This window comes from Phaethon aethereus, assembly GCF_964289735.1.
Source record: "Phaethon aethereus genome assembly, chromosome: 11".
Classification (NCBI taxonomy): Eukaryota; Metazoa; Chordata; class Aves; order Phaethontiformes; family Phaethontidae; genus Phaethon; species Phaethon aethereus.
This window is the reverse complement of record NC_138587.1, coordinates 13,156,542-13,170,195: the sequence shown is the minus strand read 5'-3', so window position 1 is coordinate 13,170,195 and position 13,654 is coordinate 13,156,542. Positions and strand designations below refer to the sequence as shown.

Below are 13,654 nucleotides of genomic sequence, written 5' to 3'. Positions count from 1 at the left end.
GGAAATCATTGAACCTCTTGGAGTTTTTTTTTTTCTTTTTTTTTTTTTTTTTCCTCCTGACTGCAGAGGAGAGATGATGTTCTATCTAGGGGTAAAACAGCCTTCCACACCAACTGAGAAAGAACATGTTCCTCCTTTCTGCCAGGGACCCTGGATTTTTTAGTTGAAAGACCCTGTTGGTCATTTGACCCACTTTGGTGATTGTGGCTCTCATAAGTTTCTCTATTAGGATTAGATGACTCCAACACAAGTTTAGTATGTGTCTCACTGGTAAAGTGGTAGTAAGTGGGCGAAAACTCCTCTTCACACATGTTTCTGTGCTTGTTTTCCTTGCAGGAGGAGGAACACTGATCCTGTCTGTGCAAGCCTGCAGTCTGAAATTCTGAAGTGTTACCAAGAAAACAAACGTGAAGTGCTCAAATGCTCGGCGCTGGCTAAGGAATATCAGCGCTGCGTTAGTGCAGCTCAGAAGGTAACAAAAGCTTCCCTGTCGTACTTGCTGGCCTTTCTGTCTTGTTTTGCATGGTGTTTTTTTCTGGGAAACGTTTCTGGGAGCTGCAGTATCTGTTAGTCAAATTGCAGTCTTCGCAGGAGACAAGTTTTCCTTGGGATCCGTTTTCCCACATCCGTTCCCCATTTCCCAGTCACACTCTGGTATGTCCCAACTTCACTCCCATCATTGGGTCCTGTTGTACTGGGCTTCCACCAAAACAGTAGCACCAACGGTCCTGTGTTTCAGTCACAATGGTTTTTCCAAGCTTTGCCTTCTTGGATGCTGTATACTGCAAACAGTAGGCAAATCCATTTTGCTGGTGCTGGCAACATTTTGAACAGGCTCTAAACATCCTCCTGTTGTGGAACTTAGCAGCTAGAGGTCTTGCTTCCTTTTGTTGCTGCTTGAGGAAAGCTTCTTTACCGGGCAAAGCTGCTGTCTTTTAAGAAAACTTCACACTCCTAAAAGCTTTTTGTCTTGTGTGTGGGGCCAGCAAGCCTTATGGCTCTTCCTTCAGAGATGCAGAGCCCTAGTAGCTTCTGTTGATGTCTTAGGACAGTGGCTGCTCAGTACCTTGGACGAATTTCTGACTCTGGAAACAAGTGAAAGAGAAAGGAAAAATGAAGTATTTGGACATTACAACCAGGGTATGGTTTTGGGAAAAGTGAGTGGCAAGACATAAACTGCTGCCTCGAATGTCTTGGAGGATGCTGTTCCCCATGAGAGAATTCAGTGGGTCAGGTGTCCCTCAAGGGCAAGCTTTTTTTTGGTGGTGGTAGAAAATTCTCCAAGAGGTGCTGAGACTATAGTAAGGTGGGTTTGGGGAAAAGGATGGAGCCTTCTATGAATAGAAACCTGAGACTCCTCTCATGGGATTACTACTGCAAAGGCGGCGGGGAGGTGGAGATTTCATAGAAGCAGTCTTTCTCTGTCGCATTAGCATTGTAAGGAGAAGCTGTATGCCTGATTTAAGTATAACATGAAACAAGCTGCCAGCCGGCTCCCAGAAGAAGCCCGACAGAAGGAGATGGGAAAATTGTCAGGATATATTAGACCAAATGTTGTTGCTAGTCCTCGTGGAATTTTTTTCCTTCCTGTTTACAAAGAAGGTCTTTGTATGTCTGCAAATCAGCAAGGTTAAAGCTGCCAGGGAAAGGGCTTTTCTCTGATATCTTTAAAGTCCCCAGCTCCCAAAACGTGTGGTTTCTTTTTCAGCTTTAAAGTAAAGTGGTGCCTGTGCTGCCGCTGCACAACCCATGTCCTCTGTTGCTGTGTGCAGACATTTGGCGCATCTATTGCCAGCCTCCGTTACCTGATGCTTCTTCCTTGCCTCCTGTAAATCAGGCTTGTAGCTTTTTCAGTGGAGTATATCTTTAGCAAATGCATTTACCAATACATCTTTATTGCATGCAGTGCAGGCGGAATGTGATTACCAAAGAAGACAGATTGCATTAAACTTCAGCATATTTGCAAGCTGCGGCTCCAACCCGCCTGAGAAAGGGGCTGGGATGCTGCCAGCCCCGAGCCCCAGCCCGACATTATTAAAGGAGTAAATTGGAAGCTAAATGACTGGTAACAGTAGAGGGCAGTGAAAGATCCTGTTAACTTGGATGGTTTTTGGATTTGTGTAGTGGTGGGATTTTTGGTAGGTTTTCTTTATAAACCAAAACCTAGGGGTTGTCTTGGTTCCCAGAGTGTTCAGTGAACTTCAGAGATTTTTTTTCCCTACTGTTATAGAAACTTCCTGGAAGGAGCAGTGCATAGGACATTAATTTGCTGTGGATGATAACAATGTGGCAGAAAATCTCCTAGCTATGTTTTAAGGAGGGGCGAGAGAGACTAAGGAATAGGTAACTAAACCTTGCAGCTAGATATAGGCTCTAGAGGGTTCTGCAAGTGCAAATTCAAATAAAACATGTGTAAGGCAGTACATCTTCTCTAGTTTCCTTTGTCCCAGGACAGCTCAAGCCCTGACAATTTGCCTCACTGCTCTGAGTCCTCTGACTCCTGAGATATATGTAGCAATCACAAGCTGTTGTGTTTTTTCATGAAAGATTCAAACTCCCTCCTCCTTTTCTCTTTTAAGCTGTTATTTTTCTTTAAGTTTAATTTAGCATCTTCTACCAAATGGCTTTGTCTCACGCATTCCTCGTTCAGGAAATTCAGGTTGGAGGAATGTGGAAAAGGGAGGCCAGAATCTCTTGATTTCTTGGGTGGTTTTTTCCCTTTTTTTTTTTTTTAAAGACCATTTGTTTTCCAGTACAGGAGGCTGTAATCAAACCTTAATGTGTGACTTCAGCTCACTTGTACGCTGGTGATTTGTTCTTCTGCTTTTTACTAAAGATTTTATAAGGCTTGGTGAATATTCTTTAATGAAGCATCTGGTTCTCTGCAAGTTCCTTTTGATGGCTGGTAAAAATGTCTCCAGGGCATGGTATACATTAGACTCAGAGGAAGCAAGCGCTAGATTTCTAGACTGAAAATTACAGCTTACAGTGGATGAGAATAATTCTTTGCATCTTCCTCCTTACTGTGTTGGTTTGAGGCTGTTCCTTTGGGCACCCATTTCCCTTTGCCTATTGCTGTGCACATCTCTGAGATGGGAGCTGAGATGCACCCTCAGTTACTTCTGCCCCATGGACAAATATATCAGGTAATCATTTAATGAGTTTTGAAATTTTTCTACTCATTTTCTGTGCAGGTCCTCTTACCAGAACAGGTTATTTCATTGTAGTGCATGGTAGGGATATAACTGACATTACCTGCTTTGCATGTTTTCTAGCCATCGGGACTTTTTTGTAGCCAAGGGAGGGAAATAGGCACTGCTAGATCATGGCACCTCTGATCCTAAACGAGTCACCTGAAACGGGTCAGCTGAACGGCCAGCCACACGTGAGTGGATGCCTCTTGGAGGCACATCCAGACCACAAACTCCAAAGTTAATGCCTGTAGCGCGATGTTCGTAGAGTTATGGGAGCAGGATCCCACTCTGTTCGCCTTTGTAGCTAGTATGCTTCCAACTTGCCCTGCGTAGCCTGCTCGCTAACTTTGCCGTTTCTACCGCTCTGAACATTAAGTTTTGGTGGCGTCGCCATGGGCTCGCTGCAGCAGCGTCAGCCCACTTAGGCTCTGGGTTGCTTGCTGCGTCCTGTGCTTTGCTTATGTTGAAGCTCTCCGACTTTAGAGTATGTTACTGTAATGTCTCCTCTTTAATTTAGGAGTGTTTTATCTTTTCTGGTGGTCTGTTTTCACGGCTCTGCAGAACTTCAGCTACAGCATAAAAATTGCTGGCTTTAAATCTAATAAAAGCTGGGATAATGGGACAGCTGTGGGAGGGGCAGTTCCCATTGTGTCTTTTAAAATTGCCTGTAGTTTATTGACCGCAAGTTTCACCAAGAGCTACTGCTGCCGTTAGATAATGAGAATTGAAAATTGCTGCTGCTGTTTCCTCAAGGTTTTATCTTGTGCCAATGAGAAGAGGGTGTGGAAGGAAAAGGAGACTGGACAGTGGAAATCTGCGTAATTTCTTACTTTGAGTCCAGATGGAAGGGAGAAACAAACAACTTTTTTTTTTTACTGAGTCCTATTACTGAATTGCTTCCCTGCCCCTGCAAATATGCACTCACATGCAAGCTTTTCAGAATATTTGTGACCCGTTCTGCTTCCTTTACATCCTGTTCACACCAGTAGGCAAATCTGACTTTCCATTGAATTGTAGTTGGTTAATTTGTTATGTAATTGGTGGTTATACCAGGGAATCTCCGACCAGCTGCCACTTGAAAGATGCAGCCTCTGGCGACCATACATTAATGTGACTTGAGGTTTCAAACAGAACCTGCTTCTTGCGACTATGTGCAGAAAAATGTCTGTTAGTGAGGAGCATATATCCCTTTCTTTCCAAGTGTTTTCTTACTGTCTCTAGGTGCTTGTCTTTCACAGAAGGACCAAGGTGAAATTTTTGGTCTCTAGCTCCTGGCCAAACCAAGCTATAAAGAGCTGCATACTCAGACACATGTATTCCCTTGTCAAATAGGAGCTGTATACATTGAGCGTGGAGCCATTCATAATTCTGCGCTCTTTCTCCCTATTCTGTGTCCAGCTTCTCACGAGTCTGGTATTCATAACAGACAAAGGTAAACCTACTTCCATCAAGGCTCTAGGGCTTGTCTACGTAAGGAAATTACAATGCAATAAACTGGTGAGTGAGTTTATGGTATAGCAACTTCTCTGTGTATGAACATTCTGGGTTTGTAATAGAAGTGCAGGGAAAATTGACACTCGTTTACTGTGAGTCACTCTGCTATGCAAACAAGCCCTTGCAAAACACAGTTTGTCTGGATTCCAGCAGAGGTAGACTTCTAACATAACCTTGAGTCGACTGCATTCTCCTTTGCCCTTGACTGTAATAAAAAGGAATGTGGTCAATTTACTGCGCCTGCTTTTCGGAGTGATCCCTGTGAAAGCCCGGTTCCCGTTTGGCACACGCAGCAGAGCATTGCAACTCTGCTGGAAGTTGTGTCTAACCTGTGGGCAGTGACCTAGATTACTGAGAAGATGCAGCAGGTAGTCGTGCAGTGCCCCATCCTGATGGAGCAGTTTTGCTTAAGCATTTTGGATCCCGCTGAAGCGTGGCCTGCTGGGAGCTGTCGTTTCCGCAACCTGAATCTCCCTCTGCTTAAGAGAAACGGCTTCGGGATGCGTTGGATGCCACGGGCTGCACTGCAGGTATCACTGATCGGTAGGCTCTTGTTAAAGAGCTGTTTCCATTCTGATGGATTACAAAATGCTTTATAAATTGTTTGTGTACCTCTTGGGGTAGAAAGTAGCAGTCAGTGTGTGGCTGGGGGAAGAAGGTTTTGGCCAGGTATAGTGAGGTCCCCATCTGTGCTTGAGAAACGCCAGGATTTCTCCTGCCCTGGGATTCTGCAGAGCTGTTGAAGCCTCATCGAGGAGATACAAATATATCACACAGTATGCTACTCAAAATGCAATATATCTAACTTGGAAGGCTTTAGGATTGTTTGAGCTTCCTGAAGTTCAGCTTTATAGTTTCAGATAAATCTGTGTGTTTCATATCTGGAGGATGATATGCCCAGCCACCCTGGGCCAGGTATATGCCTGCTCTGCCGTTGTCGGCCTGTCCTCGCACAAAGCAAACATATCCGTAAAGCGTGCGTCTTGCCTTTTCTGTAAAGTCAATTACCTTTTTTTAATCTTTCTCTCTTCCAACCTTTATTTGTGCAAATGCTGTGGTGATAACATTATCGGAGGAGTTTATGACTCAATAAATGGCCCCCACAAGGGAGTCGGTGGAGAGGCCGCAAACTGCAGGCAGCTGCTGTTTGTTTACTCGTAAACGCAGAGGAGAGCAGCAGTGGATTAACTGTACCCAAGCATACCCTGACCTGTTACTTGCAAAGGTGAAAAGGATCCGTATTTTGCTTCTAATTATAAGGGACAGAAACAGTTATTGTTTTGATTTTTAAGGCAGCATTTCTTTGTTCGGTGAGTCTTGGGTCTATACATAACAATTCATATCCTCAAGAGTTCATCAGTGGATAAACTAAAAATATATAACTGCCTGAAAGGACATAAACCACCATCTTAATAGATGTGGCATGTCCCAGAGTAAAATGCTGGCCTACTTAAAATGCAAAAGGCTGCTGCCTGTACCCGGTATTTACGAAACTGGAGGCATAAGATCTTTATGTGTCTTTATGTGTCTCAGCACTTCATGAAGCCCTGATGTTCCCCACAAGCCTGGTGTGTCGACTACGCTTACTAACCCACGTGAATAAGTACCTCTGTCTGTCTGCTGTTTGCAGTCCGTATAAAGCTGAAACGTGGCACCTCCTGGAGTTTGTAATTTTTGAAGAAAACAAGAGCATAAATAAGCTTAAAACTTTCCTGCTCACTTTGCTGTGCTTCCAGGCTTCTCTTCTAGAGATACTTAGTCAATACCCTGCATCATCTTTTCCTCTCAAGTTCTTGTATCTGGTCTGGAAGAAGGACTTCTGACCCCATTTCTCTTAAAAACAATCTGTTGTCTAACAGATCAATGCACAGTCCATGTGTGTTTATTTTTGGTTTTCTGATCTTTGTTTGTTTGTGGTTTTTTGACATTGTTACAGTGAGGCAGAATTGCCTTTGGGTCTAATTTCTCGCTTGATGATTCTGATCTCAGATACACTTACAGGTAAAGTTAATTTAAATATGCGTGTTTCACAAATGGTTTTGGAGGTAACTTTGTTAAAAGAGGGAAAGAAGTCAGAATACCATTACAATTTCTGAAGTTGAACTATTTTGTATTTTGTTACCTCTAAAATGTAGTCTATGCTACAGTTGTTCTTGTTTTAAAACTTAGTTTGCCTGAACCTGTTTAAAAGCAGTCCAAAATATGTTTCAATAATAAAAATACTATACGAGCTAGCCAGTCAGGAATGTGCAGTTGTAGCTGACTTGATGCTGTGATGCAGTCTGAGTGGGTAAATCTGAAAGCTCATTTGAAGTTGGGTATTAAAATTTCAAGCAAAGTAGTGCCAAGCACTATCAGGAATGGAATGTGTTTCTCTGACATATTGTTTTATCTCTCTCTTTTCAAAATTTATTGCTCTTTTGGCTTAAATTAATGGGACCTCTGTGGATCTACTGTATCTAACAGGTTTCTCCACTTCTGTGCTCTCTGTATGGTGTGTTAGGCAGTGTTTTCCTGAGAACTGTAGCCTGTATTCAGTCGGACTTATCTAGTATGGGAAATAGTTGCTTGGGGGTGAGGTAGTGTTGTGATACATCATGCTATTTTAATGCCAGATTTTTTCACAAAAGATTTGTAGCACTGTGTTGGCAAGTTGGAAGTGGAAATTCTTACTCAGATTAATTCTGGGATACTGATGACCAAGCAATCTTGGACAGAAAGAAGTTGATTTCCAATTTTTAAACTATGTGTTTTGCTGCTGAAGTTAGATTGAAACAGATCCACAAAAATTGCTGTCGATAGCAACTGCTGGTTAGAAGCACAAGGTCAGTGGTCAAATGCCTTCAGACTCCCAAGAAGTTCCAGAATAGCCCTGACTTCCATAACTTCCGTGCTAATGTTAGACCCATTCTCTGACAACTTGGCTATAACTTGGGAAATTGTATCAGTGATGCCAAAGTCTTCATGACAAACTGGGGAAACCAAAGATTTGTTATGCTCCTTGTTGGTTGTAGTCTGTGCAGGATGGTTTCCTGCTACATGAAGTTTGCAGTTTCCACACACTATCCATCAGCTGTTTTTGTTAGCAGGTCTTGGGGCTGAATACCTTGAGGACTAATAGGATTTAAAACCTTCAGCAATCAGCTGAATGTGTCTGTGTAGATAGCTTGTACAGGGGTTATTCTGGTGGCATTGGTCCCAGTCCGGTGGGAGAGTTGCTACCAGGCAAGCAAGACTGCTCTCACTAGCCCTTCTTTGGAGTGCCGAAGAGAACTTGGGAAGTTAATGAATCATGGACAAGCTCTCCTATTAGTAGGAAGCCAATCCTTTTCTCATCAGAGCTATGGCATGTTGGAGGAGAAGGCTTGGGGAAGTTGCCCTGATGCTGGTTGCTAGTGTTTGTTGTCTCCACAGAGCTCCTCTGTCTGACACTGTGGACTGTTCATCTGTCACAAAATTTAAACTTTGTGCATCATGCCTGCCTTGTTGTGGTTTTCACCCCACTGCGACACTGTGTCTGCCCAACAGGCCTTCTTGTCAGGAGATATTTCCTAGTATATTTACGATGCTTCCAAAGCAATTTAAAGCTATCAGTCCTAGCTAGACCTTCTCAAGCCAGTTTAAGTAACCTTTCTGGACACCAGTGGTTCAAATACAGGAACAGACACGTTGAAGACAGTCTGTTACAGTGATCTGAATGTAGTATTAGAGTACTTTCATCTGTTAGCAAGTGTCCTGGTTAACCAAACGAAACGTTTCTTGCTGTAAAACATTTTTGGTTAGAGGCTTTCATTTGGGGCCTTTAAGAGTTGGTGAAAGGCTCTTAAAAACTTCTGCACTCACAGAAACTGTCCGGAAAGCCAAGACTTGTTACAATTGGTTTGTTCCCTTGTAATGTGAGGGAAGCAGATAGTGAAGCCTTGAGTTAGGATGGTGCCGCAATGTCTCATGTATCCTCACATTTCTGAAGTTGGAGGAGCACACTGCTCTACTGTGTTAAGCCTGAGTGTGCATCCAGAAACGCAGACAAAATTATTTTGACAATGTGTTCGCTCTTTGTCCCTGCTGAATGCCTGTTTGTCCTGTATAAATGGATTTCAGGATTAGCCAACCTCCAGCTCTGAATTAGTCTAATAAGGTATGGTAGGTAGGGTTTACAGGTCATTTTGCAAGCAGCTGGTTCCCTGCATATATTAGGGGGAATGATTTTTAAAATAATGCTACTGGAAAGCTTTTGATTTAACTTTTCAAATACCTGTGCACTGTAAAATCTCAGGTCTTCTGCCTCTGTCCTTCAGGCTCTCTGCTTGCCCTCTGCCTGCTTATCTTTCTGTCATTTCCGATTACTTCTACCCATCTGCCTCTGCATTCTCTCCCACTCAATTTATCAGTGCACGTTTGCTGCCCAGAAGGACTAGGTGTATTTTTCTGAGCAGCTCATCTGTTGGGTTACTTCACTGAGCTGTGTAATGGAAAGCTAAGGGTTACTTGGCTCGGTCTATTAGTAAAGCATTATTACACTGTTCTTTTATTGGGGGACTGGGAGCTCTGAACAATCACCACTACCTCTGCAGCATTTTTGTGTCTTTGCAGGTACCTAGTTCCCTTCTCAGAATGAATTTAACTTTGATGAAAGAAGATAATGAAATTTATTTATCTTTTTAAACTCCTGAACAGGTTAAAGTGTGCACAGTGATCATTCCAGCTGCTTCTCTGTGGAGTGTGTACTTCAATCCTGACCTAAGTGTTTCATGTGGAAGTAGAGAATATTTTTCTTCATTTACTTACTCCCTGGATTCCTCTTTGAGTTTGCCAGTGAGGGTGATTTCAAGTGTTTGGGTGATTTATAGGCTGTGGACACTGTCTTAAAAGGGAGAGAAGGAAGCACCCACATATCCAGGTCATGGAAGCCTTTGGCACGTGGCAGTGTCCTTCTACCAGGTCTGAGATGGTACCTTCCCATTACAGTTACTTGCACCTCTGCAGACTCGTGGATCTTCAAATCTCCTTTCTGCTTGTTTGAAGCCTCATTCACAGTATGTGTCCTCAGGAAATTGGATAACTGAACAAAAAGCAAGCTTTAACATTTGTGAGATAACAGGAACTGCAATGTTTTTTCCTCTTTCATTGACCAGACTGCTGTAAAACTTTTACATTTGTCTTATTTTCTGAATGATGTTTTCTACTCATGACTTGCAGTTGTTCTGAGTTTATTCTCTTCTTTAGTACTGTGCTGTGCCCCAGACCAGCTACTTAAGCAATTAAGTTCCTGTCTAGGACACACCTTTCTTCTTTAAATATTATATTAACAGCACCTTCTTTCTGTTCTTGACGTTTTTCTATGTAGCAATCTCTTGACTATCATGGAAATAGGTAAGTGATACTGGACTGAACTGATCTGTGGGTTCTGTGTGGCTGCCTGTTAGGGGGATCAGACTAGCAGTGCCCAGCTACATGAGGCCCTGCACTGCTGCTGTTTAAAAGACACTGTTCTACGAGAGTCTTTTTTCTGATAGGACTGTAAGCCTTTGGATCAGGGGTTGAAACTATAGTTGGCAAAGTGATTATCTGCATGCTTCAGGATCAGAGAGAGGTTCAGAAGAAAAGTATAAGTTAAACACATCTTTGTAGTATAAACTTCAGGAAGAACTGTGCAATTTAGAGGAGTATATTGGCATAAGATTAAAAAAAACAATCAAAGTTTCTAAATACCAAAGAATTGAGGTTTTTATCTTCTGGATGAGGCTGCATGGCAAGTAGTGTACTCTGTTTCAGTTATGTACTTGGTATCTTTATGAAAGAAGTTCTTTGACAGAATAAGAGAATTTCTGGTTATAGATATCGTATGGAGACTTGTTGATCTCTCCAAAGGAATTGGAGGAGACTGAATTACTGTTTGTTCCATCTCAGTGCCATTTAATTCCATGTTTGAGCACTTCTGCTGATTCCTTTTCATGGGCAGAAGAAGGGAGAAAACGTTACTTCTTTTGAGGCACTGGCTGCAGCTAAACACAGTATGTCGGTAAATTATACAGGTACTTCTAATGACCCTCCGGGCTCTCTGACACATGACTATTGTGTCTTCTCACGGATTCAGGTGTACACAAATTGCTGAGTGTGAACACAAGAGATTCCCTCAGGCCATATCAGCAGGAACAATTGAGAGCTTTTGTCTTCAGTAGTGCTGAAGGTGGCCTACTTAGGATTATCATCATTTAACAAGCTCCATAATAATTCTGGGCCCTAGGACATTGGCAGTACTGTTTAACTTCCTGTGGCACATCAAAGTTGTATTTCGTCTTTTAGTACCAAGCCTAGGTGTGTTCAAGACTATCCCGAGGCTCAGGAAATCTTCTCAAGTCTTATAGAAGTAGACAGCCATTGAAAAATGTATTGGACGCTGTGATCCAGGTAGGATTCTTGACAGCTGTGTGTACTTTGAGCTGACATGATGAGGGCATTGTGATAGGGCTGGCGTGCACTGGAGAGATTTTTGTGGAGATCTTGTACTGCACCAGTGAACACCTTATTGTTCTGCAAAAGCCAACCTTAAAGCATCTGTACAGACTCCAGATCGACCTCTCTGGACCAGAAGCAGGTTCATTGCTGAGGATAGACAGGGTGTTAATGTTCTAATGAATTCCCTTCTTTCCAGCCTTTACCAAACATCTGAGGCACATGGGGTGCCACTTTGTTCAAGAAGAACAAGCGTTTTGGAAGCTATTAAATGTGAAAGTCATGTTTTGTTCTAGCTTGTGCTGATGGGGGGGTTATGTGCACACAAAGCTATGGCATGAACTTGAGACAGCAGAATGCTCTCAGGCTCCTTGCTTAATGCAGTATCAAATATATGCTGGTTGGGAGATGAGCAAGAGAGATCCCAGGCTGCATGAGACAGTTCCTAGTGCCTTCTTGTTTTGCTGAGCCTTGACCTTTGCGGCAGTAGAGCCCCCCAAAATGCCGGAGAGTCTCTAATCATGTAGGTGTATTAGTAGGTTTCTTGCACTGATGGGTTAGAGCCAGGCTGTGTTCAGTAAACGTGGATAAGTAATAAAAGGTAAGATTGTGCGCAGTGATCCCAGGCCTCCTTTCTCCAGCTGCCACCTCCTGTCTGTTTGCTGGGAACCTTTGCACAGGCAAACGGCTTTGCTTGAGAGAACAGGCTATACACTATTTTCTAACATAGCCAAAGGTGGCTGACACAAAGCCAAAGGAGAGCTGCTCTCACAGGGACTGAAATGTCAACAAAGATGTTGGTACTGTCTTACAGGGCCCGGACTCGCTTTTGTATAAAAACTGAACAGATGTTGGAAGGTCAGGAGCTTTGCCATATACAGAGCAGCCCCTGGAGAGCAGAGCAGAGCCTGCTCAGGTGTCAAGGTAGCACTGTACTGGGTTTAATGTGCCAGCACTTCCCCTGAATGCGTGGCTCCCCCCAGCCGTGTCTGCAGTTTTACCCTGATTAAGGAAATGGGACTTACGTAACCATGTTGTGCATCTCTGAGCCTGGTTTCTCTTCCACTCTCTGGTTGCTCTGAACCTGCTGGTGAATTGTGGTGGTGTTCCTCAGAAGGCACAAAGGCTCTGAAGTAATAAGTTCCTGTATATCTTGTGAAAGCAGGCAATTAGGTGGAGGGAAGGGACCCCAGTGGTGCATGTGCAGGGAGGAATGGTATTGACTCACCCTTTATTAGACATCAGTTTGGTCACAGAGGAACTTAACTTCAAGACATGGATCTGGAGAAATCCAAGTGACTTCAGTTCTGCTGTTTATGAAACTGCTTATTTCCACTTGAGGACTGTGGCTTGCCTAGATGTTTGAGGGGCTGACTTGTGCTTACCACTACCATCGGCTTCATTGGAGGCACTCAACAAGGTTGGCACTGCTGCAACTGAGAAGAGAGAGCAGCCTTGTTTTCAGGGATTGTCCCTTGGAATATGCCTTCTCTGTCCAAATATCGGTTTCCTTCTTTACTTTTGAGAAGTGGAAGCAAACCCCTTGTTGCAAGAGAGGACTGTGGAAAGGGCCCAGCTTTTAGAAGTTAATAACCTGATCCTTTAATGCATGTTCTCTTGTTTTAGGCTGAGATAAAAGATAAGGTATTAGGTGTGAGCAGCTTGGTAGAAGAAAAGAGCTCGTGGACTTAAGGTAGCTTGTGATCTTGCTTCCTGCACTCCTTTTTGTGGTGTTCAGTCAAACATTTCCAGCTCAGGAAATTTAAGTTCTGAGAACCAGAGCAACTGCTGATCCTCGCTGGCCTCAGCACCTTCTCCTGCTGACCAGTGGGCAGGTAGTTGTCAGTTCCTTGGTAGCTTGTTTTTGCTGCTGTGTGTTGGGGCAGGACAGCGGTTGAGATGGGGGAAGAGGAAACTTTGCAATGTTGTGCTTCTGTGTCCAAAGACTAGTGCAACGGACAACTGTGTATGAGTGGAATAGCCTAAGATTTGTCAGCTCATGGGTGGGTACTCAGTGTGGCCGTTGGCTGTGTCATGGGTGGCTATTACATCCAGCAGCCCTTGTTCAGAGCTTGGTCACAGGGTCAGTGAGTTTTGGCCATCTTTTTCAGACCTCACTGGTTACCCTTGTCCATCTATCATTAAGCTCACTTTGGCATGACTGACAGGAGCTTATTCCAGAGCTTAATGGTAGTGGGGCATTAGTAGTTGTGGAGTGTGGCCATTGAGGAATTGATCGTGTCAGCAGGTCTGTATGTGGGCTTTGGACAGTATAGCAGGGGATCGTGTATATAAAGTTTTCACAGCCCCTGTGAGTACAGTGATAGGCTTTGAAGCGTGGTTTTCTCTGTGCTCTGCTTTCCCACTAAATCTTCAGGCATGATCCATCAAGGAGTGTGAAATATATTCAAAATCCCACTGCTGCCTTTTTCTCACAGTCAGCAGGGTTGTGCTTTCTTCTCCGGAGTTGTTTGCTGTTGAGAATAAGTAGTCTCTTTTCTTGTGATTCC

At 43.5% G+C, this 13,654-nt stretch overlaps 1 protein-coding gene across 1 annotated transcript in view; it reads left to right on the top strand.

Annotated features, from left to right (window-relative positions):
* CHCHD6 (coiled-coil-helix-coiled-coil-helix domain containing 6) overlaps positions 1-13,654 on the top strand; it is a gene marked incomplete at both ends in the record, with an annotated part of 132,883 nt that overhangs the window by 76,031 nt on the left and 43,198 nt on the right. Inside the window, one exon of the mRNA XM_082004595.1 lies at positions 337-472. Within this exon, the coding sequence (XP_081860721.1) occupies positions 337-472 (136 nt within the window). The remainder of the gene's footprint in view (positions 1-336; positions 473-13,654) is intronic.